Source organism: Acartia tonsa, chromosome 9 (genome assembly GCF_053477335.1).
Source record: "Acartia tonsa isolate MP-2025a chromosome 9, ASM5347733v1, whole genome shotgun sequence".
NCBI classification, from domain to species: Eukaryota; Metazoa; Arthropoda; class Copepoda; order Calanoida; family Acartiidae; genus Acartia; species Acartia tonsa.
The window spans coordinates 44,564,877-44,589,938 of NC_137268.1; the positions used below are offsets into that span (position 1 = coordinate 44,564,877).

Here is a 25,062-nt window from a genome sequence, read left to right on the forward strand (position 1 = left end):
CATTATTGATTTATGGCTATTCCAGATTATTTGTAGGCCTTCTTATGCCGCTTAAAACAGTGTGCGGACATGATCTGTACGTTCAGCCGTTTGGCAGCTAGCAGCCTTTAAAATTCATAGATTTTTGGCAATATTCGTTACCAGCAATATTTTACCGTGAACTGCAGTAGATCCACGTTTATAACTCAGTTCTTCTGTTCATCTATTCTAAAACTTTACAGGCTACTACACAAGTTTCATTTTATCCATCCTTTTCCCTTTCGTATGGAAATGTTCTTCCTTGTTTCAATAAGAAACACGTTTAAATAACCAAAATAATAAAAAGTTTAGTAATGTCTTTTTTTCTTAAGCTCGAAATTTGCGCCATTTTAGTTAGAAATTTTATTCAATAAATATCCTTTTGTTAGGTTATTGTTTTTATTAAAAATTGTTAGGATTTTAGACATATTTTAAAAGGAGTGGGGACAAAACACCTAATTTAAAAATGCCTAACTAAAAATGCCTAACTAAAAACACCTAAGTTTAAAAATACCTAATGTTAAAAACACCTACGTTAAAAACACCTAATTTATAAATGCCTAATTTATAAATGCCTAATTTAAAAACGCCTAACTAAAAATGCCTAAATAAAAATACCTAATTTTAAAAATGTCTAATTTTAAAAACGCCTAATTTAAAAATACCTAATTCTAAACTATCTAAATGCCTAATTTAACAATGCCTAATTCGAAAATATCTATTTTTTTCACTAAAATACTTAAAATTTTGATAACTTTAATACAATTGGCTGATTGTTCTTGCTGAAGGATCCAATATGGTTCATCTTTACAATGAAGCTTCCTGTAGGTCATGGGAAGGTTTATAATGCTTTTCGGGAGGTTACCAACACCTTCCAATGAGAAATCGCCCTTTGAAAAAATCTCCCCCCCCCCTCCCCCCATTTTTTTTATATTTCTTCAATATTACTTTATAAAACTAGAACTAAAATGGGGGATAGTCAACTATCACCCCCCAAGAAAGCGACGCTACGGCTACTTAGGTTAGGGAAGAAACCAATAAAAATTAAAATTCATTTTCTTTGTCCTTCAACCTTTGATTTTACTAATTAATTTTTTTCTCATGTGAGGTGCCACAAACTAATCATAAAATTTATTTTTAAACGCGAAGCTTTTCTATAATTAGGGTCGGTCTGTTCGTACATCCGTCAAGTTTTCTATTTCAAACTATATTTTGAAATTTTGGAGGGGGTAGTAACCCCCCTTCCCCCCTCCCCCAGACTAATTGAATTACCCTCCACACAGCAAGAGAGGACTCTAGGGGGCATAGCCGCCGGTTTAATACATTCAACAACAGTTTTAAGATATGCTTAAAATTAGACTTTTTTTTAAATTAGGTATTTTAAAATTAGGTATTTTTAAACTTAGGTATTTATAGTTAGGTGTTTATAAAATTAGGCATTTTTAGAATTAGGTGTTTTGTCACATTAGGCATTTTTAAAATTAGGTATTTTTAAATTAGACATTTTTAAATTAGGTTTTTATAAATTAGGTGATTTGTCACATTAGACATTTATAAAATTAGGCATTTTTAAATTAGGTATTTTTAAATTAGGTGTTTTGTCCCCACTCCTTAGGGGACAAAACACCTAATTTAAAAATGCCTAACTAAAAATGCCTAACTAAAAACACCTAAGTTTAAAAATACCTAATGTTAAAAACACCTACGTTAAAAACACCTAATTTAAAAACACCTAATTTATAAATGCCTAATTTAAAAACGCCTAACTAAAAATGCCTAACTAAAAATACCTGATTTTAAAAATGTCTAATTTTAAAAATGCCTAATTTAAAAATACCTAATTTTAAACTATCTAAACGCCTAATTTAGAAATGCCTAATTCTAAAATATCAAATATTTTCACTAAAATACCTAAAATTTTGATAACATTAATCCAATTGGCTGATTGTTATTGCTAAAGGATCTTGCTAGTTGATGAACCAATATGGTTCATTTTTACATAGACGTCCAAGGGGGGGGGGGGTAAAGTTGGGAATACCCCCCCCCCCAAACGAATTTGGGGGTGTTGTAGGAACCCCCAAATTTTTTTTCATATTACCCCCCCCCCCCAATTAAAATTTACCCCAACAATTTAGGAGGAGGTATTTACCCCCCACAATCAATTTTGGGGGGGTAAATACCCCCCCCCCAAAAAAAAAAAGTAAAAAATCTCTAACAAAAGAAATATTTGTGCGCTTCGCGCACATTTTTAATACTAAATATTTGATAAAATTTAAATTACAAAAAACAAAATTTCCCCCCCCCCAAGATTTCAGGGGGGTAATTATCCCCTCCAAGCTAATTTTACCCCTTGGGGTAAAAATTTTTTGGGGGGGGTAAAAAAAATTTGCAGCACGCTTCGTGCGCCATTTTATCCCCCCCCCCCAAAAAAAAACGAATTACCCCCCTCTTAAAAAAATTTTACCCCCCCCAAAAAAAAAGCTTGGACGCCCCTGCATTTTTACAATGAAGCTTCCCGTATGTCATGGGATGGTTTAAATAAGGTTGGGAAGGTTTTGGGGAGGTTACCAACCCTTCCAATGAGAAATCACCCTTTGAAAAAATCCCCCCCCCCCTCCGTTTTTTAATATTTCTCCAATCTTTCTTTATCAAACTAGAACAAAAATAGGGGATGATTAACTATCACCCCCCAAGAAAAAAAGGGATGCTACGGCTACTTAGGTTAGGGAAGAAACCAAAAAAAAAATAAAATTCATTTGTTTCCTTGTCCTTCAACCTTTGAAATTCTGGAGGGGTGGGGGGTCATGAACTCTCAATCACCCCCCTCCCCCCAAGGACTTAATTGAATTCCGCACTGCAATCGCTCCTAGAGGCCTCTAGGGGGCGTAGCCGCCGGTTTAATATATTTAACAATAGTTTTAAGATATACTTAAAATTAGGTTTTTTTAGATTAGGTATTTTAAAATTATGCATTTTTAAACTTAGGTATTTATAGTTAGGTATTTATAAAATTAGGCATTTTTAAAGTTAGGTGTTTTGTCACATTAGGTATTTTTAAAATTAGGTATTTTTAAATTAGACATTTTTAAATTAGGTATTTATAAATTAGGTGTTTTGTCACATTAGACATTTATAAAATTAGGCATTTTTAAATTAGGTATTTTTAAATTAGGTGTTTTGTCCCCACTCCATATTAGAGGATATACTAGCCGCTGCTCTAGCAGCTGAGAGCCCCAATTCAAAGCTAAAGAGGGAGCAGAAAAATAGCCTTAAACCATTCCATTTATAAAATTTAATAAATTGTGTAGCCTTAACCATTCCAGGACCTATGTAAAGCTTCCATAAAATGTAGATCTCTATCTAGGATATAGTTTGATGTAAATTTAAGTTCAAACAACCAATCCAAATTCTATAAAAACCCTCTTCCTCTAATAATATAAAATATTTGGGGTCATGTGAAGGAAACGAAGTTGTGGGTTTCGTTGCATTTTCACAGTAGCCTTTGAAAGGTTATTTTAGGTAAGGTAAGGTGAATGCCCCGCAGGGTTAGGCAATTGGCACCGCTGGGCTAGAGTCTCCCCGCAGGGGCTAAAAATAGACGAAAAGCTACTGTGAAAATATGACGAAACCCGCAACTTTGTTTCCTTCAAATGACCCAATATTTGCTTTTAAATTAAAAATGAACAATAATTTTCAATTCAACATTTATTTCAAATCAGAAATCTTCATTCAGTTTAAATAAAAAATAATAATTAAAACTTATTTAATATTTTTTATTTAATTCCAACTCTTTAATTAACTTGGATATGAGGTGTTGGATGGGGGGGGGGGTGTCATTGCACTCCCCAGCCCTCCCTGATTAATGAACAAAATTAGTTAGAATAGCAGATTCTTCTTTCATCTTAGTCTTTCTGAATTCGCCATACACCTCTCGAACCTTAACATTTAATTTATAAAGCCAAATCTAAAACTATATTTTTTTACAAACATCATTATAATCAAAAACATTATATTTGATTTACTTGATAAAAAAATCATTCATTTTCTAATAAAAAACTCTTAAAGTTTATATTTGAAATTTCATTAGATTTGATTTTAAACTATAAATGATTGAATTTTTGTCTTTTGAAAATTAGAAATATATTTATTTTAAACTTAAAATCACGAAACCTTTTAAATAAAAGTAGCAGTACATTTGTCTGTCTGTCTGTCTTTCTATGTGTACCGAAGGATCTTGCCTACCGCTAAACAGACTTGGTGAAGACGAAGAAATTCCCTCAAGGACGTCATAAGAATGAGGGATTAGGAGAGGAGGAGTGGAATAGAAAACCCCTAAAAAGGAGATGGATAATCCCTGGTTTGCATGACGTAACATGCTGATTTTTTAGGGACATTCTTCGTCTTAGACTTGGTTCTCCTTTACAGTAAAGCTTCTCATAGTACCAGGGAGAGTTTTTAACTGTTTGGGGGGAGATACAATAAACACTACCCCCCACCCCCAAAAAAATATTTTTTACTTTTTCTTCTTGAAACTATAATTGAAAGGAAGGGTTTAATCTAGGGGAGTAGCCACTAGTGTAGATGGTAAGGCATACCAATATCAAATTAATTGTATAAGATATGAATAATACCTCCTCAACCAATGGAGCTATAATAATGTAGAGTGCTGCTAGAAACATCCATGCCTGTGAAACTCCAGTCCATGTCACAAACCGACCTAAAAATGTGTTCGTAATTTTGTATTCCATTGATGTGTTCACAAATAAAAAAAATAAGTTCATCAAAATTGTTTCTTTAATTGATAAACTCTGTAACAAAAAGGAATTTAATCTTCAAGGTTAATTTTTATTTTTTTTGCTAGGGCCCCCCCCCTAAATTCTAAATATTTTTTATCAACCTCTTCCAACAGACTTTCTTCTTTTGTTTAAGATCAAACCATATTCATGGATTCAGTTCGGAAACTCAAAATGACATTGTATATTAGAAGTTGAATGTATAATAATGTGACAGAGAATTTCATTCGTATAATTTTGATTATTGTGATATAGGGAAAGTAAATACAATGCAATATTTTTAATTTTAGTGATTTTTAATAAGTTTGGGACTAATATTACGGACTGAAGGACATAAAGATAGACAGACAGAAATAGTAGCTCAGTAGCTCTCCTCAAAAACAGTAAACACATACAACTGGATATCCCAGATGAGGGGGGGGGGGTATTAGACTTTAAATTATACTGGTACCCAAAGTATTGTAAACATGTTCACTTATTGTTTGGCTTAGAACTGTAGGTCCTTTTATTATATCTTCATTTGTTGGTTCAAACTAGAAATGTCCACACTTTTAAATAAAAATATTAATATTATTCAAATACCTGTTGTCTTATCCCTTAAGATCCCTGAGATAAGCTAAGTTTGATTAAATTTTGTGGCTCACCTGGCATCAGACACATTTACTATTGTGAAGGAAACCTTTCAGGGATCAGCAGCCGCGCGTGAGCCGCGTGTAAGCCTCAGTTAAATCGTCATTTTATTACTATAAAATTCAGCTGGATGTATAAAACTGCTCTTTAGCAGACAATCCTTCTTTCTGAAATTTCTTTTTCTGCTCACAAGCAGGTTTAAAACTGAGGCTTTTGCGCGGCTGAGGCGCGGCTGCCGAAGCCTGAAACCTTTCCTATACGGGGATAAGCAAATTAATTTCTAGAAATTGTAATAAAATACTAAAATACACACTTTTTTTCCATTTATCATAAATTTTCTTGACATTTGACAAATACTTTATAATTAGTCCCCAATGGTCCCCAATATTGAAAATTCATCTTATTAGAATAGCAGAATTGGCTTATGACAATGTAACTTTATGTTGACATAGCTTTTAATAGGAGCAATGTTTTCTCTTTTGCCAATAAATGTATAAATATAATTGTATAATCCAAACAACAAAGTATTAGAGCCCCTTTAATTAAGTTTATTGCTTGCCCTTCTTTAGTGTTTAGCTGTGTTTATATTTCCGAGGATTTTAGCTGATTTCTAAGACCTGATATAACAACCTAGATTGGATTTAATTTTGGAACATTGAATTATAAAAACAAATTATATTTTATTTTATTCAAGTTTTTTAATTCATTCATCTTTTCTTTGAAATTGTCTAAAAGTTTATTCAGTTTATAGTATTATATCATGTACATAATAATAAGTCTAAATTTAAGTTTTGTTTTCATGTTATTATTTTTTTTCTTTTAAACTGTTGTTTAATTTTTGCATTAATTTCATAAAGGATTCATTTTAAGATTCATGATTTGCTATTAATCCATATTAAAAGGAGAAGTTATAGTAATAGAACCAGTTTTGTTAGACCCTATAGCCGAAGACCATGACTAACAAAACTGGTATCAATTCTATAATTATCTTTAATACAATGCTTTACATGATTTTTCAGCATGGCTGAGAATCGGTTCTTATCCTACAGATAATTATCGGTTTTGAATCCATACTGAAAAGGAAATATTATTCTTTGAAAATTGAAAAATTTTAAAAAGATTGCTCTATGATGAATTTCCAAAAACAGAAAATATATTAAAAAACAGTATACCAATACAGACAGACAACATCATTCATAGAGTAGCTTTGCTTATAAACAAGGATGACAACATCCATAAAAGCGAAGCTCTGAAACGGTAAGACAAACGGACATCAACACTTGTATAATGTCAGAACTGAATAATCATAATATAAATGCATAAGAATCAAAGCAAAATTGTAAGTAAATTTGTTGAAAAACTGCTTGATTCAGGATAATGTTTATGGACATACTTACATTTATAAGACTTGGTTATAGAGTTGCTTCGCTTATTACATTATACTTTGTTGTCCCAGAAATCAGTATACCAAAAATCAGACCAATCGGATAATTAGGTCACATACAAATTTGTTGTTAAAATGTAAAAAAATCAACATGTTTAAAATGGACGTACGGACATTCTGGTAATGATTATAGAGTTGCTACGCTTTCTAACTTGTACCTAACTTCTACAGGAATCACCATGCAAAGTTTGAAATCGATAGGACAATTCTAACATGCCTAAAATAACGAAAAAAGCTATCTGTTACGGACGGACGGACTTACGGACGTACGGACGGACCGACCCTAATTATAGAAAAGCTTCGCTTTTAAAAAGAACAACAAGATCTTCATCTATATCATATCGATTATAAAATACTTTGAAAAATCTAAGAATAGTTATCTATCGCATCGTGTTATAAACAGCTTTCCGCAGATATAAAAATGCCGATGGCACTGGCTAACAAAAATGGTTTTAATATTATGAATGTACATTTCTATATTCGTGGAAAACTGGATATAATACGATACATCATTTTTAGTGTGGCTGAGAACCGGTTTTAATCCACTGGATATTAATCGGTTTCAGAGCGATACTGGAAAAAAATATACCTAAATCTTGGACAATATTTTCAAGCATCAGGAGAGGCCAGATGAGAACCATGATGATAGATATTCCTCCACCTAGGACAATAAGCATATTTTTATAATTACTCAGAGACCTCATTTTTCCTCCACTCACATATCCCTCTCTTTTCCTAAACACCTTTCCTAGCATATTACTGTATACATATGTAGTGTAGATTATTTTTCTGATACTAAATGTTCCACGTCAATAAAGAAAAGAGATATATGATTATTTTCTGTCAATGGTAAGTGGATATTTGTTGAAATTTTGAGAGGGTTTAAACAACCCTATATCCCCCTCTCCATTGGATTTTTACAGTCACCCCAGCCAGCTAGATGGGTGTACATCTCTTCTGATAAGTAGAATATTCATAAAAAGGACGCGCACCAACTATTCTATTCCCCAACAAGGAAAAAATCAACACATCAGCTCCGAATATTTTCGTTTATTGGCATAAACATCATCAGGGTATGGTTATTTATATACATTTTTTCACATAAAATTTAGCAGTATCTTCGTGCATTGTCAAGAAATGAATGCTGATAAGTAGAAAGAATATATCTATGAATAAAATTGTATAACCAGACAACTACCTTGATCCGCCTATTTGGGAACCTTTTTCGTCTGCTAGCAAATTGCTTCTGTTCTTTTGTAGCGAGTTGGCTGTGTTAATATTCCCGGTGCTATTGGTTGATTTCAAAGACCCAATTAAAAGTCGGCAGAGTGTCCTCGGGATGGGGACATATAGTTATTTAACCCCGTCGCCTTCTATTGTTTTTCTCTAATGTGGAAAGTACATATTTACAATAGAAAGCTGATCTGTAAAGTTCCTGGTGCACTAATGAAGGATAATTTTATATTTATTAAAGATAGCTCAAGTTCAAGTGACAAATATTTTATTGAAGATCTACTCATAATATGCATACAGTGGCGTGAACAGGGTTTTCACAATGGGAGAGCATGAAATTCACACTAAAATTTTTACATTCCCCTTAAACCCAAATAGTTGTTTTTGTGGGGCATAAGCTCCTTTCAAGAGGATTGTAAAGGGGTGTAGTTTGTTATACCCCTAGCCTAGGGGATGAATCCTTTTCACTTATTTTACCAGGGGGGTTGATACACCCCTTTTCCCTTTGGCACACCACTGCAAACTATTTAAAACTTGAAGAAGTTGCAATTTTCCCTCTTAACCCAAGTTACTTTTATATTGTTATGCAGTGTAATAATTTTTAAAAGCAAAGCTATTCTATAATGGGGATCGGCCTGTCCTTAACGGTTAGCTCTTTTCGTTGATTTAGACATGTTATAATTATCCTATCGATTTTAAACTTTACATGATGATTCAAATAACAGTTAGGTATAACATAGAAAGTGTAGCAACTCTATATTAATTACAAGAAATGTTCGAACGTTCATTTAAATTATTTTATACTTTTTTGACAAATATTTTTTTTGTGATTATCCTATCTATCTACTTTTTAGAATACTGATTTTAGGACAACAAATAACAATATTATAAGCGAGGCATTTCTTTAATTATGTCTTTATGTTGGTTTAAGTTGGAGTTCTCATTTCTTTAAATTTAATAAAAGATTTTCTCGTATTCATTCGAATCCGTTGGATAGGAACCGGTTCTCATCCATACGAAAAAACCATGTCTAGCATCGTATTATATCCAGCTTTCTACGAATATAGAAATGTACAATCATAAGATTAAAACCAGTTTTTTTAGCAGGTGCCTTCGGCACCACGGGGCTAAAAAAACTAGTTTTAATCTTATAATTGTACACTCTATATCCACGGAAAGCCGTTTATAATACGATACGAGAAATAACTATTATTTGCTTGTTTATGAGGTCAAAATATATCTTTTTCATTTCAGGATAAGACAGAGAGGGAGAAAACATTGTCTGTAAATTACATTAATACTAAAAATTACATAACTCCGTTATATTATTCGTTGGCTCATAAACTTTCGTTACTTTAATTGAATTTTGCATGGATAGTTCCTAATTAGTTTTGTCTAAGCTTTACAATTAATAATTTCAATCTACATTTTGTTTATCAGCATGGGGTAAGTACTTCAGTTTATCGTCCATTTTCTTATCTTCCGGGCCCTTGAGTAAGGATTGTTCGAGTTTATTTTATAAGAAATAAAAGACTGTAATAATTCTTGTACCACTAATAATTGAATGGAGACTTAAAAGTAATTCATTACCAACCAATCTTAGCTCATAAAGGAAGGAATCATAAATATAAAACATAAAATGTTTGCCTTACAATAAATTTGACAGTATTCCTAACCACAAAAAAATATTATGTACAAAACTTTAGAATGCTCTTAAACAAATTATAAATTTTTGATTAGCCTTTGAAGTTTGGTATGAGTGATCCTAAGTGTTTTCATCGTTTTAGGTAGCGCAGCTATTCTATGACTGAGGTTTGGCATTCTACGTGAGTTCTTTAGTACGTTATAATTAAAAAATATAAACAAACACAATTAAAGATGAGAATCATACTGCTAATATTTTTTCTTAAAGATAAAATTGAATAATATTGTTCAGAAATCCTATAAGAAACAGTAGTGAAGTTTTATGTTTGAAGCTTAAGATCTCGATAATTGTTGTTTTGAATAGGTTTTACTCTTGAGGGAAGCTTTAAAAAGTCTTGCGGTGGTCTTGAGCTATTTTTCTGACCTCCCATGCTCTACCCTAGAGCCTAGGGGCGAAGCAAATAGTTACTATACAATGCACAACAATTGTATTACTATTCTTTTTAACTAAATATAATTTTTTATCTAGCTATAGCTTTATTTCTTCTTGTGGACAAAATTACGCTTTGTACTTAAAGCTGAATAGATGAAAGTTTCATTCATTAATTATATTTTAATTAGTTTAGTTTTTAGAACACTCTAAATTGTGAAAAAAAAAGTTAAAACCTATCAAGAAAAATATTAATAAACTAACATTGAAAATCACACATGGTTTCAAGCAAAGAGATGCTAAACTTACAATCTTATAACATATCGTCACTATTTTAACAATTTAATAATTTAATATTATTACATAATTCCAACACTTCTATCTTATTGTTTGCATAAAAGTTTTAAAATCCTTATAACAACTCTAACTTTTATAAGATAATGATAACAGCTATCTACTACGGAACAACTGACTAACCCCAATTGTAGCAAAGCAACGCTTATAAAACTAAGAAATAGGATATTCATGATCTAAATAAGGTTTTAATCAAAATGTTCTAATTATCAAATTGCATTAATTTACAGTTTTATCTGCAACTTGTAACGCTAAACTTTTCCAAAAGAATTAAAGTCAATCTACAATGTGTATTGCAATGCATAGCTTCGATAGTGAATTTCTACGCGTTTGAATTGTTATATCGATAAGAAACTTTGTATGAAGATTCCTGTAATAAGGTACACTCTGAGAGGCTTAGCTATTCTACAGAGTTGCTCATATAAAGTCGTGACGCGTGTAGTGAATACACAACTTGCTTCTTTGATACCTATGATAGCGTTTGGATAAAAAGTATTTCCATTAATATCATTTTACTATTAATGAAAAGTCAATTTAATTACAGTAGATAAGCTTTAGTTTCTCATTGATTATAGATCGAATATTTTTTTCTGAATGAAATTTTTTCATTGTGCTTCGCTTATATGCATCTTGTCAATGTCATCCGTTTTTTAATAAATCAGATTAAAATGTAAAGCATTTAATGGGAAATCAATTAATTAATTAAGTGATTTTCAATTGTTTAAATTACAATCTTTTGTGCTTTATGTTTAATGTCGAAAAGTTGCATATGCAAATTTGTAAATATTATTAAAATATACAAACCAAGAATAAGTGAAATTTTCTTTTCTCTTCTGTAAAAGCTGGAAAACCTAAAAAATATTTTAATCAGAGAAGCGTAGCTACTCTATTGTTAGGATACGTCCACATGTCCGACCGACCAACTAACGTCGAGGTCAAATTTTTTGTTGTTTGTGGATTTTAAATTTGAAATCAAATAATAATCAATTATAATCAAATTATGTCTGTATTCCTAAATATTGTTATGATGTCTACGGACATTATTTTCCCTTTTAAAAGCGAAGCTTTTCTATAATTAGGGTCGGTTCGTCCGTACGTCCGTCACAGAGAGTTAGCTCTTTTCGTTAATTTAAACTGGTTAGAATTGTCCTATTGATTCCAAACTTTGCACGATGATTCCTATAGTAGTTAGGTACAATTTAGAAAGCGTAGCAACTCTATAAACAATACCAGAATGTCCGTACGTCCATTTTAAACATGTCGATTTTTAACTTTTATGACAACAAATTTTTGTATGTTAAAATTTTCCGATTCTTCTGATTTTTTAAGAACTGATTCCTATTACAACAAGGTACAATGTTATAAGCGAAACATCTCTATAAACAAGTCCAAAAAATGTAAGTATGTCCTTAAACAGTATCATCTATTTATGCAGTTTTGCAACAAATTTTCTTAAAATATTGTTTGTACTGATGCATTAATATTCTGGTAATTCAGTTCTGACAATCTAAAAGTGTTAATGTTCGTTTATCCTTCCATTTCAGAGCTTCGCTTTTATGTATGTTGTCATCCTTGTTATGAATAAATGATTTAATAGCCAAATTTAAATTTACGTTTCAAGTGAAGGTCTATCATGCCATCGTCCTGTTTGTTGCAGGCCAAATTCAACCTAAACACAAATATTAAAAATGAATGAGCTGTTGCTTCCATATTATATGCCAGTTAAATATTGAAAAAAAAGATTTGTTTACCATTTTATGTAAAGCAAAAGTACAATATTTATATAAACTATTTTTTTTTTTACCAAATATAAGATGCAAATAAGGAAGGAATATTTCTCCCAAAAAATATCTAATGACAAAACAATCATCATCGTTTGGTAATCTTATTACTAAGGGGTTACGCCGCCTCTAAAGCAACTAATGAAAGAGCAATGAGGGTGGGGGGAGGGGACTCAACCCTCCCATATAGTCATTATTATTTTTAATAGAAGGAATATTTTTTTTTTGGGGGGGGGGGGGGAAGTGTAATTTTTTCTCTCGGAAGGATGGAAGTGCCCTCTTCCAAAATAGTTATGAACCTTCAAGGACTAATAAAATATTTCACTGACTTAACGGTTTGCAAGATATCAAGCCAAAGACAGACACACAGAGAAACATATAGACATCCTGTTACTTTTATATAAGGATAATTCTTTGATTTTATTTCATTCAAATGAGCACCTCTATTACCTAGCAATTAACTCAATGGCAATGTAAAATGTAGAGAATGTACAATTTCATTTGCTCAGTTAATTCAAATATTTAAGCATATTGAATTTCTAATTTAATTTTCAGAATATCATATATATCCAATGATACAAAACTATATGTACTATAATCAAAAGCTTAAATTTTGAAAGTTATCTGAACTTTAAGACAATATGCCCATTTTCCAGTTAAATAAATAATGCCAAAGAATTATTAAATATATTTTCAGAGGGGGGGTGAATTGTTTGAATCTAAAAAAACTAGGGATCCTACTTTAAATTTTCCAACAACAATTAAACAAATGAAAATAAATTAGAGATTGACTTTGTTAATGTTATTGTTCAGTAATGCGATCATTTTAATTTGAAAATGATATTCAAATGTTATTTTTAATTTGCTAAAGGCTCTTTTTTAAATATAAAAAGAATCTTTTATTAAATTTCAATGAAAAAATAAATTCTACAAATTTTACAAATTCTTCCAAAAGGATCTGAATATTACAAAAGCTACAGGAATAGTTATTTCTCGCATCGTATTATAAACGGCTTTCCGCGGATATAGAATGTACAATTATAAGATTAAAACTAGTTTTTTTAGCCCCGAGGTGCCGGAGGCACCGGCTAAAAAACTGGTTTTAATCTTATGATTGTACATTTCTATATTCGTAAAAAGCTGGATATAATTCGGTGCTAGAAATTGTTTTTTCGTATGGATGAGAACCGGTTCCTATCCACCGGATTCGAATGAATACGAGAAAGCAAATTACAACCATTGTAGCTGATTAATTTCTGTCACTCAATCATCATATTAATGTCAGGGAAGGAGGGGACATTTGGCTGAAAAATTGCACAAGTCACCAAAGTTTTATTATAACATTTTCATATGCGTTGGCTTAACAACTTTTGGAACTTTTAGTTGGTTCATTATGTTGAGTGTCCTAACGATTCAACCACTAATTGTAATCTACAAAAAGGGGTAATTTTGTGTATCATCATTGGAGATGTACATCAATTAATCGGCCATTGTCTTATCCTTTTGGATCCCTCTATTAATGTACAAATTAAAAAGGAAAATAAGAATGTCATAAAGTATTTTTCATGAATTTAAGTTTTAAAATGGTAACAACTTACTGTGTATTTTTGAAACCAGGGAGTTAAAGGATTGTCAATGTCTCTTGTTGAGTTCCATTCCTTTAATTCTTGTTCATCTTCCTAGTTATTAAGAGATTAGTGAACATTTCTTGTTGGGTTTATCATTTTTCTTTATAAATCCTAATTAATATGCAATAAAAGAAAATGTTATAGGCAACTGTAGATTTTTATTTGCATTATATTGAATTAAAATTATTTTTTTAATTTACATGCAAATCTTAAAGAGGATATTGTTGCAAATACATGAATAAATTAGAAGCGAATTTAAGTTTTATATTTGCGAAAAGAGCTAATTTACATTACATTAATTTTATTAATATATATATTTGCATATATTATTTTAATTTTCAACTAAACATTTAAGTAGAAATTGATAAATAAACAACTAATTCAAAACTTGTAAAATTTAATCTCACAATTGAAATTAAATTTAGTAAAATTGAATTATTATGAATTGGAATTAAATATCAGTTATAAAAGCAATATTTGTTACTTATATCACTTGTAAACTAAAATAAAAATGATATTTTGAGTACGAGGTGTAGAGAACATACTATATAGACTTTTATCTTAAAACTGTTAACAGATGAGCTAGAAATTAATAGTTATTTCTCGTTTATAAACGGCTTTCCGCGGACATAGAAAGTACAATTATGAGATTAAAACTAGTTTTTTTTAGCCCCGAGGTGCCGAAGGCACTGGCTAAAAAATGGTTTTAATCTTTAGATTGTACATTTCTATATTCGTAGAAAGCTGGATATAATACGATGCTAGACATAGTTTTTTCGAATGGATGAGAACCGATTCCTATCCACCGGATTCGAATGAATACGAGAAAAATTCTTACTGGATTTTTGGTGTACAAACTTACAACAGCACATATTATACCACCTAAATAATCAATAGAATTATTAATTCTTGGAAAAAAATAACTAAATTAAGGAACATTAATAAAATTAATAGAAATATTTGGATGTGTATAAAAAAGTCATAAATCACCCCCCCCCCCCTCTCCCCAACACCCCACAAACCTTTAAATTTCAAGAGAGTTATACACACATAATTGTAAAATCATTGGGGATGACAACATCCATAAGTAGCGAAGCTTAAATATCATATAATGAACATTAAACTTGATTGAATAGGAAAATCACGCAACCTTCATAATCATTAAAATTTTAAAATCTAGGAATCGATCTAGCACCGCAATTGATAGAAAATCTGAGTGAAACTTGATAGAAGTATGTAGAATATGAGCATATTCAATTCCTCATAATTTCAGCCGTCAATCCTGAATAGGAATAGAGAAAATCACGAAAACCTTAAAATCTAGAAGCCGAGAAAATCAAGTTTTCCCCACAACGTTACGGGCGTTCGGACATACTGACGGACAGAAGTAAATTATAGAGCAGCTTCGCTACTAAAAATTGTTTACATTGCACTCACCCCTTCCAAAAACCAAGCCTTTCTATGAAACTGGTTGCTTCGAACCTATAGACTATAGGGGAGAGCGATGAAGGCCAAGGAAATAGACGAAGCCCAATCTGTCCCACTTTTGAGCAAGACGATTCCTATATGACGTCATATAAAGGGAAAAGAAAAAGGGAAGGGGGGTAAGAAAATCTCTTTTTAAAAAAGGGGAGAAAAGAGAATCGTCTTGCTCAAAAGTGGGACAGATTGGGCTTCGTCAGGAAATAGCCTAAAACCAGATATTTACAAAGTTCCCCTAAAACTTACAACAAATGTGAATCATCAATTTTCGAGTTCTTAATCTTCAGACAAAAAAACGTATTATTTAATATCAGAGGATAAAATGCAAACCTGCTACAATAGCAACTACATTTCCAATCATCATAGGAATGCTCCGACCTAACAAAAGAAAAAAATGATGAAAATTAAAAATATATAGATTTATTTCCCAAATTGTCAATACCTTTTTTTTTAAAGTTTTAGAAATCAATTTCTTTTTACAAATAATTTCAATTTAATATATGTATTTATTTTTTGATTATTTATTCATTTTATACAATTCCCTAAAAATATTTATTCTCTGATGAAAAATCGATATTATAAATACTTGGATATTGCACCAGATTTTCATGTACTCTAATAAAGTGATACTCCAAGCTGGCTTAAATAATGTTACCTTCCAGCCATCCTCTTTACCCCATCCCTTTCCTTCCTACTTGATGAACGAACTGACCACTAAATGAGGTCCATTTTAGCATCCTTAATGGATGACAAATTTTCCCTTGTCAATATATCCATTGCATAGTAAATGAATGTTACGTTATCTACCTGTATTTTTCATAAAATCTCCCAACCCTCCTTCATACAATGAGGCATCAATCATCCAAGCAGAGATGCTACAAACAGCTCCCAACAAAGTTCCCAAGGAGACTCCTTTGCCAGTTGTTCTCTCCCACACAAGGCTTAATCATTTGGAATTATGTTTCCAGTATGGCCGCTGGATTAAAACCGGTTCTCAGCCATACTGAATATTTATGTATGATATCGATAAGATAATTTTTCATCTAAAAAAATCTTAAATTTAATACCTGTTTTGTTAGGGTTAAATTCGACTCCCCATTTTATTTTAGTTTCAAAAAGAAAAAGTAAAGTCCCCCTCCTTATTTTTTTAGGAGGGGGGGAGTACGTCTGCCCCCCAAAAATGGTTATAAACCTTCTCAGGACCTATGAGAAGCTACATTGTAAGGGGGAACCATATCGATTCAGCGGTTATGGAGATCCAGTTACTTTTATATGAGGATTGCAAATTATATTGTTTTGCAAACAAGGCGCTACAAAAGAGCAATTTGCTAGCAGACGAATCTGTAATATATATCTATACTTATTACAACATTTATTGTTTTTATTACCTTAAAAATACAGGAATAACTGCAGATGCTACCAGGACACCAGTAAACAAATAAATCCAACCAAGATCCAAACCTTTTTTCAGGAAAACATAGAATGTACAATAAAGATTGGCAAACATACATATTATGATTCATGAAAAGTTTATAAGACATAATAGTTAATTATATTTCATCATGTTATAGACAGCATTCCGCGCATTTAAAAATGAAAATATCTAAAATTAAAACTAAGACTTTGGCGAACAAAAAACATTATAGACAATTTTCCTGGTTTTAATCTCATGATTTTTTTTTAATTCGTGAAAATTGTCTGTATTGCGATGCTATACATGATTTTTTAGAATAGCTGAGAATTGGTTCTAATCCAGTGGATATAATTCGGTTTCGAAGCCATACTGAAAAATCAATAGTCAGTTAAATATAAAGCTATTTTTAATTGTTACCTATTGCTTCTCCAAAAATAACAGCAGGCCATAAAACTAAAAAAGAAATGATGATAGAATCAAATCTAATAAACAGGCAATGAATTTATTGAAAGCAAAGAGAGAGGGGACAATGGGCTGTTTAATGCACTAGTTCCCAAAGTTTTTTCTTATTTGTTGGCTTTATAACTTTGGTGACTTTTGTAAATTAATTGGTTACTTAAGTTAAGTGTTCGAACTTTTCAACCACTTGGATTCCACATATTCATGCTAATGAATTTTTACCTGGAATAATTGCAAGTGTACAGTAGATGATAGCCCAGGATTTAAACTCAACCACGGCTGCCTCATAATCCCTAGCATTAAATTCAAATTTATTCATTAGAGTATTAAAAAAGCATATATCCTAATTTAAAAGTAAAAGGATCTCTGTGTGTCTGTCTGTAACAAAGGATCTCTGTAACGGCTTAACCGTTTACAGTTTAGCTTATCATAGGTCCTGGAGGGAGGTTACCACCAGCTCCACTAGGCGGCACCACTTTATGACTGGGTTTCCCTAACTACAAGGGTTTTTATATTTAAAACTTTATTTGAAAGTGGGGGAGGGGTTGACTCCCCCTACCCACCTCTTATTGACCTCAGGGGCGTAGCGCTATTAACTATTTTTGTAATTCAAATGTAATTTTAAGTAGATAAAAGTTTCATAAACTAATGAATAATGTTGGATATCATTTATGTAACTAAAATAATCTATAATTATATGTAAATGCATATTTTGAAAATTTCCATATCAGAAATTTCAGGCTAAATAATATTTACATAAATCTACTCAGTAAGATCTTCTGTAACATTAAATCATCAATTTTTTAAGCAACAAAATCTGAGCTAATCTTTTTTAAAGCGAAGCTTTTCTATAATTAGGGTCGGTCCGTCCGTCCGTACGTCCGTCCGTACGTCCGTCCGTACGTCCGTCCGAGATAGATAGCTTTTATTCGTTAATTTAGGCAGGTTAGAATTGTCCTATCGATTTCAAATTTTGCATGATGATTCCTGTAGTAGTTAGGTACGATTTAGAAAGCGTAGCAACTCTATAATCATTACCAGAATGTCCGTACGTCCATTTTAAACATGTTGATTTTTCTACTTTTTTAACAACAAATTTTTATGTGATCTAGTTATCCGTTTGATCTGATTTTTTGTATATTGATTCATGGGACAACAAAGAACAATAGTATAAGCGAAGCAACTCTATAATCAAGTCCTAAAAATGTAAGTATGTCCAGAAACATTATCCCGTATCAAGCAGTTTTTGAACAAATTTACTTACAATTTTGCTTCGACTGTTTCGATTCTTTTATATTCTGATTATTCAGTTCAGACACTATACAAGTGTTAATGTCCGTTTGTCCTACCGTTTCAGTGCTTCGCTTTTATGGATGTTGTCATCCTTGTTTAATAAATAATTAAGTTACATTTAACATAAAAAATTGTCTTAAAACAGATATGAGTAATTTTATAGGACAGCTTTTATTTTATTGTTGTAGTAACACTTAATATATATTATCAATAATAATTATTTATCACATCGTATCATAAACAGCTTTCCGCGGATATTAAAATGAAATATTATAAGATTAAAACCCGCCTTTTTAGCCATGAGGGGCAGAAGGCTCGGGCAAGCAAAACTGGTATTAATTTTATAATTTTTATATTAATATTTGTGGAAAATTGTTTGTAGTACGATGCTATACATGATTTTTCAAAATCGCTCAAAACCGGTTCTAATCCAGTGGATATTAATATGTTTTGAAGCCATACTGGAATATATATTACCTATAATCTGCATGTATTTTACACTGAAACAAGGGTTTTACAATATGATTCACACTCGCTCTCGCCTCATCATCCTGAATAATTGTACTTGATATCAGAGATGTCCACAGGGTTTTGACAGTGGGGTTAGCAAAAAACAGATAAAAAAAATTTAACACTCTCTTACGTTTGTTGACAACCCTTCAAATTCCAGGGGTTATAACACAGACAACAGAGTGCGTGCTATTTTAAGGTCAATAGGATAAATAAATAAACAGTCAAAAAGCGTTCTATTTGGTAAATTTGGCGAGCGCATTGTGCAAATTCTTAAAAGCGAAGCTTTTCTATAATTAGGGTCGGTCCGTCCGTCCGTTCGAGATAGATAGCTTTTATTCGTTAATTTAGGCATGTTAGAATTGTCCTATCGATTTCAAACTTTGCATGGTGATTCCTGTAGTAGTTAGGTACGATTTAGAAAGCGTAGCAACTCTATAATCATTACCAGAACGTCCGTAGTCCATTTTAAACATGTTGATTTTTCTACTTTTTAACAACAAATTTTTATGTGATCTAATTATCCGTTTGATCTGATTTTTAGTATATTGATTCCTGGGACAACAAAGAACAATTTTATAAGCGAAGCAACTCTATAATCAAGTCTTAAAAATGTAAGTATGTCCATAAACATTATCCTGTATCAAGTAGTTTTGCAAAAAATTTACTTACACTTTTGCTTCGACTCTTATACTTTTATATTCTGATTATTCAGTTCAGACACTATACAAGTGTTAATGTCCGTTTGTCCTACCGTTTCAGTGCTTCGCTTTTATGGATGTTGTCATCCTTGTTTCACTATTTCCTTGGATATAAGGGGTGTGACTTTTTAACTTTGCTGTTTTATGGGTGTAACAGGGGGGTGAAGAACCTTGTTACAGGGGGTGTAGGCCCTAGGGGTGTATGGGGGATAGACACCTAGTGGGATAATCACATAACCAATTTTTCTTCATTTATATTTTCATTTTATACCTACATATACCTATTTTTTACCTTATGAAATATTTTCGACAAATTTTTTTTATAAAACGGCTTGCTTTATTGCATTAAGATCCATGACAGATCTATATAGGAAATAAACGTCTATAAATGAGCTGGAGTCTTCCAATAGTAGAGTGTTTAATACTCATAGTGCTCCAATAATCCTCATTAAACTCTCATTGTCCAAAGCGATAATACCTTTATTCTATTTATTTATGGAATGCATTCACTTCACCAGGGGCGTCCAAGCTTTTTATTTTGGGGGGGGGGGGTAAAATCTTTTTAAGGGGGGGGGGGGGTAATTCGGTTTTGGGGGGGTAAAATGGCACTTTCTATCACACTTTTTACAGAACATTTTATGTTAAATCAATGATTATTTACATCCATAAAAATACACCTTTATACAAGCTGAGCACTCATTCATAGGTGGACAAACACACACCTCTTTGTCTTCTTTTCCTCTAAATAAACGACGCAGGTTAAAGAAATGTCGGTCAAACTAAGGGGGTCATTTATATCGTAAAGTTGTGTGTAGCCGTTAGGTCAAACGGTTTTTGATCATGACCATTTCATATATGTATATTAAGATATATAAGTTTTCCGGAATTTTAAAGTTAGGGGGAGATTTGAAATCTGCATCAAATTTTGAGGATTTTTTTATAAAATTCGTTTTTTCTATAATTCTTTATCTAAAAGCGGAAATGCAATTTAAGTTAATTAATTTTGGCATCTGTGATTGGTGGATGTAAAAAATCTGCGCTCTGATTGGATAGCGTACATCATTCAACCAATTAGAGCGCAGGTAGTTTAAAATCCACCTATCCTATTGGTCAAAATTAATTAACTTAAAATGCATTTCCGCTTTTAGATAAAGAATTATACAAAAAACTAATTTTATAAAAAATCCTTAGAATTTGATGCAGATTTCAAATCTCCCCCTAACATTAAAATTCCGGAAAACTTATATATCTTGATGTATATATAGATTTGGTCATGATTAAGGACAGTTTGACTTATTAAGCGCATTTGACTTAACGGTTCCACACAACTTTACGATAAATACGTGAAACAATATTCAAAGTTTTTCATAATGCTGCTATTTTTCTGAAAAATTAAGATTGTTTTGTCAGGTTGTCAGGATGTCTTGGAGGAAATGGGTTTGAGTCAAAGTCCAAAACGCATCTTTACAAAGGGGGCTGAAAATAGTTTCAATTTTATGGCAGGCTTACGACTTTTTTATATAGAATTGGAATGCATAAACAGATTTGACTCATTGCCATTTAACGTTATGTCATTAAATGTATAGATGTATAATCCAGATGGTACCAGTAATATTTCCAACGCTATTGGCTGATATTCAAAGACCCAAATAGAAAGTCGGCAAAGGGTCCAATACCCGTGAACATATAGTTATTAAACCCCTACCCACTTTATTCTACCATCTTTATTATGATACGTCTTATAGACAAAGTTTTTATTATTCATTTAATATTTAAAGTGATTAAAAGAAATATTCAAAAATTTACCTTAAAGGTTTCAAGCACAGCTGGCAATGATTTTTTGGAACATTTTTCTTGAAGGGACGAATATAAGGCATGTAGATGTCGTAGATGATTATTGAGGCTACAGCAATTATTTCAGCACTGGAAAATAATGAAATTCAAGAAGCAGCTTATAGCGCCTAATAAAAAAAGACGCCATACAATACAAATGACGTCATTTTTATTAAACAAAAAATGCTTCAAATTCAATGGCCCGGGTTCAAAGCAAAGGTTCTGCCGATCATGTTAATTATTGTGACACAACCCAATCTTTCCCGATTTTGTATAATTTTTACGGAACACGATTCCAGTGACGTCATATTTTTCTTTCCCGAAAAAGGGAAGGGGGGAAGAAAAAAAGAGATGGGAGAAAAGGGGGTTTTCCCCATCTCTTTTAAAGAAATTTTCTTCTCCCCTTCCCCTTTTTCGGGAAAGAAAAATATGACGTCACTGGAATCGTGTTCCGTAAAAATTATACAAAATCGGGAAAGATTAGGTTGTGTCAATTATTGTCAATATTGTCGATATTGTTAACTATTTCAATCAATTTGATATAAGCTCAGCTACTCAATATTTACTTTAAAAAGTTAAGCATGTTTAAAGAAATTATATTTTAAAATTATAGCTGAAATAAAATAGTTATTTATCGCATCGTATTATAGACAGCTTTACTCGGATACTAAAATAAAATTATGAGATCAAAACTGGTACTAATTCATGATTGTTGTTTTAATATGCGTAGAAAAGTATCTGTAATACGATGCTTTAAATGATTTTCCAGTATGGCTTAGAACCGGATATTATTAATCAATGTAGAAACCTTACCGGAGACATAGTCCATTTTTTAGCGTAGCTACTCTAGAGTGTTTGTCTATACATCCGTCCGTACATAGATATGTTAACGTAATTTTGTTCACACTTTTTATGAAACTAGCGGCTACGCCCCTAAAGGCCTCCATTTGATAATTTGATACTCCAATTTCTTATTTTAGATTTTAAAAGAAAAAGTTTTAAAAAATTTAGGGGGGGGGCGGAAAATTTTTTTTTTTGGGGGGGGGTTCCCCCCCCCCCTTGATTTTTAATTTTAGTTAAAAAAGCAAAAAAAAAATTTTGGGGGGGTGATTTTTCATTTTTGGGAGGGTTGGGGGTGTCCCACCCCCCAAGAAAATAGTTATGAACCTTCCTGGGACCTATGAGAAGCTACCCTGTTAAGGAGAACCCGATCGGTTCAATGGTTAGCGAGATCCTTCGGTACAAACACACAAACACACAGACACAAAAACATCCTGTTACTTTATTATAAGGATTAATGGATCGTCCTGAATTATTGAAATAAAATGCATTGTTAAAAATTCTGGCTAATTTTATGTGGAAAATATTAAAAACCATTTAGGTTTTTTTTTCGTGAAATTCTATGACGTTTTTTATGGTCAGCTTGGTTAAGTTTATTAAATCTATTGATTAATATTATAGTAGTAAAGCTACTCTAGTTTAATTTGTTTTCCATTATTTACTAAGTATATTTGCGATAACTTTTATTTAATGAAATCTTCCAATTTTTAACATGTACAAAACGGCCTGCTTACTTGCTTCAAGATCCATGTCAGATCTATATAGGAAATAAATGTCTACAAACGAGCTCAAGTTTTCCAAGGAATATATGACTAAAACTCATAGTGCTCCAATAATCCATAATAAACTCTCATTGCCCAGAACGATAAGACTCATTATTTTACTTTATTAAAAATAAATTCCTTTTTTTTTATTTCATGTAGCTATTTACCTTATATTGATGTATTTAATTTCTAATCATAAAAGAGAAAATTTAAATTTATAATATAATAAATTTAAGAAAACTCTGTTTTAAAAGAATTCGATTGTGGCGACATTTTGTGTGGTCAAATATTAAATTAAAATTGTAATCAGCATCATTAACCCTTTAGTGATGGTAATGTAAAGAAAAAAATATAATTTAAAAAATCTTTTTAAAATCATTTAAATTATTAAATATTTACTTTCTTTTAGATAGTAATGCCGGGTGAGGAAAATAGAATTATTGAGAAATATATATGCATATAGAAAACTAGCCAATAGGGAGATAATTATATCGAGCCAACTCTAGTCTATTAATATCTGCTGGATTAAAAACTGTTTTAATCTTTTTCAGAGTTTTCATTTTAATAACCGCGGAAATCTGTCTAATCTACGAATAGTTATATAACTATTATCCAGAGATCTAAAGGGATAAGACAATGGACGAAAAAGATGTACATCCCCAATGATGCTACACAAAATACCTCTACTGTAGATTTCAATTATTGGTTAAAACATGTGGTCATGTAATAAACCAACCAATCAAAATTTAAAATTCCAAAGTTGTTAAGCCTTTAATAAGAAAACGTTAAAGCTTTGGGGACTGGTGTAATAAACATACCAATGTCCCCAATGATATTGTTAATTTTCTATTAGTCCTACATACTAACGTACATTCCTGTCCTGTCCAGTTTAGGCATATTTCTTACAAAACTTCGCTGCTATTGGCAGTCATATTCCTTGTTTTTTTCCATGGTAATATAATGAAATTTAATAACCAGTTTAAACTTAACAAAACATGATTTTTATCATAATCAAATTCTTAATTTTTAAAAACTGATCTCTTTAAGCATTAAAAACAAGTAGCATATTAAGATTAAAATAAAGCTGTTTTAGTAATAAATAGTGGCTGTACCCCATGAGACTACACTAGAGGATGTGTACGAAGTTCCCCTTTGATCTAAACTTGCTCATAACCATAGTCGCTAATTCATTAGACTTAAATAGCTTATAACCAGGCTTAAATTTTTCAATATTTTGTCTCAATAGGATAGACGCACACACATTCTCCAGACATCGTTCTAACCTGCATTATGCTTTGACAGGGATATAAGGAATGGGACAATAGATATAAATTTCTGGACTTTGGGTACTAGACCTAATCAACTTTTCGTATTTTGGTTAATTTTAAAGACTTTGGGGAGAAGCGCATAGAATGCCGCTGAAAAAATATATTCAGAAAACAAACTACATTTGACAATTATAATGAAAAAAAAAGAAGAACTGCCATACAAATGAAAAAACCTATCCATCAAGACTTGTCGAGTAGCCTTACAACTTATCGAAATATTTTTAGTTTACCTATTAAATGCATAAAGTCAACAAAATGGTTATTGATCAACATAATAGCATTCTATCGTGTTGACATAAATTCCAACATTAATAATTGATATTAACATAATAACAGCTCTAAAATGTAACAAGTACATTACCCAAAGAGAAAAGGCAAAATGGGCTGTAAATTACACAAACCCCCAAAGTTTTATAAGAACGTTTTCTTATTCGTTGGCTTAACAATTTTGGTTGGTTGGTTTTTTACATTGAGTGTGAGTGT

At 31.6% G+C, this 25,062-nt stretch overlaps 1 protein-coding gene across 1 annotated transcript in view; it reads right to left on the bottom strand.

Moving 5' to 3' along the window:
- Nucleotides 1–3,717: 3,717 nt before the first annotated feature.
- LOC145327568 (uncharacterized) overlaps nucleotides 3,718–25,062 on the bottom strand; it is a 56,581-nt gene continuing 35,236 nt past the window's right edge. The window contains exons 23-37 of the mRNA XM_080171107.1: nucleotides 21,621–21,737; nucleotides 20,492–20,555; nucleotides 19,081–19,154; nucleotides 17,533–17,603; nucleotides 17,269–17,304; nucleotides 16,826–16,898; nucleotides 16,245–16,378; nucleotides 15,768–15,815; nucleotides 14,794–14,837; nucleotides 13,926–14,006; nucleotides 12,160–12,215; nucleotides 11,351–11,397; nucleotides 7,475–7,546; nucleotides 4,650–4,735; nucleotides 3,718–3,955 (exon numbers count right to left, since the gene is read on the bottom strand). Of these exons, the coding sequence (XP_080027233.1) occupies nucleotides 3,878–3,955; nucleotides 4,650–4,735; nucleotides 7,475–7,546; nucleotides 11,351–11,397; nucleotides 12,160–12,215; nucleotides 13,926–14,006; nucleotides 14,794–14,837; nucleotides 15,768–15,815; nucleotides 16,245–16,378; nucleotides 16,826–16,898; nucleotides 17,269–17,304; nucleotides 17,533–17,603; nucleotides 19,081–19,154; nucleotides 20,492–20,555; nucleotides 21,621–21,737 (1,081 nt within the window). The 3' untranslated portion in view covers nucleotides 3,718–3,877. The remainder of the gene's footprint in view (nucleotides 3,956–4,649; nucleotides 4,736–7,474; nucleotides 7,547–11,350; nucleotides 11,398–12,159; nucleotides 12,216–13,925; nucleotides 14,007–14,793; nucleotides 14,838–15,767; nucleotides 15,816–16,244; nucleotides 16,379–16,825; nucleotides 16,899–17,268; nucleotides 17,305–17,532; nucleotides 17,604–19,080; nucleotides 19,155–20,491; nucleotides 20,556–21,620; nucleotides 21,738–25,062) is intronic.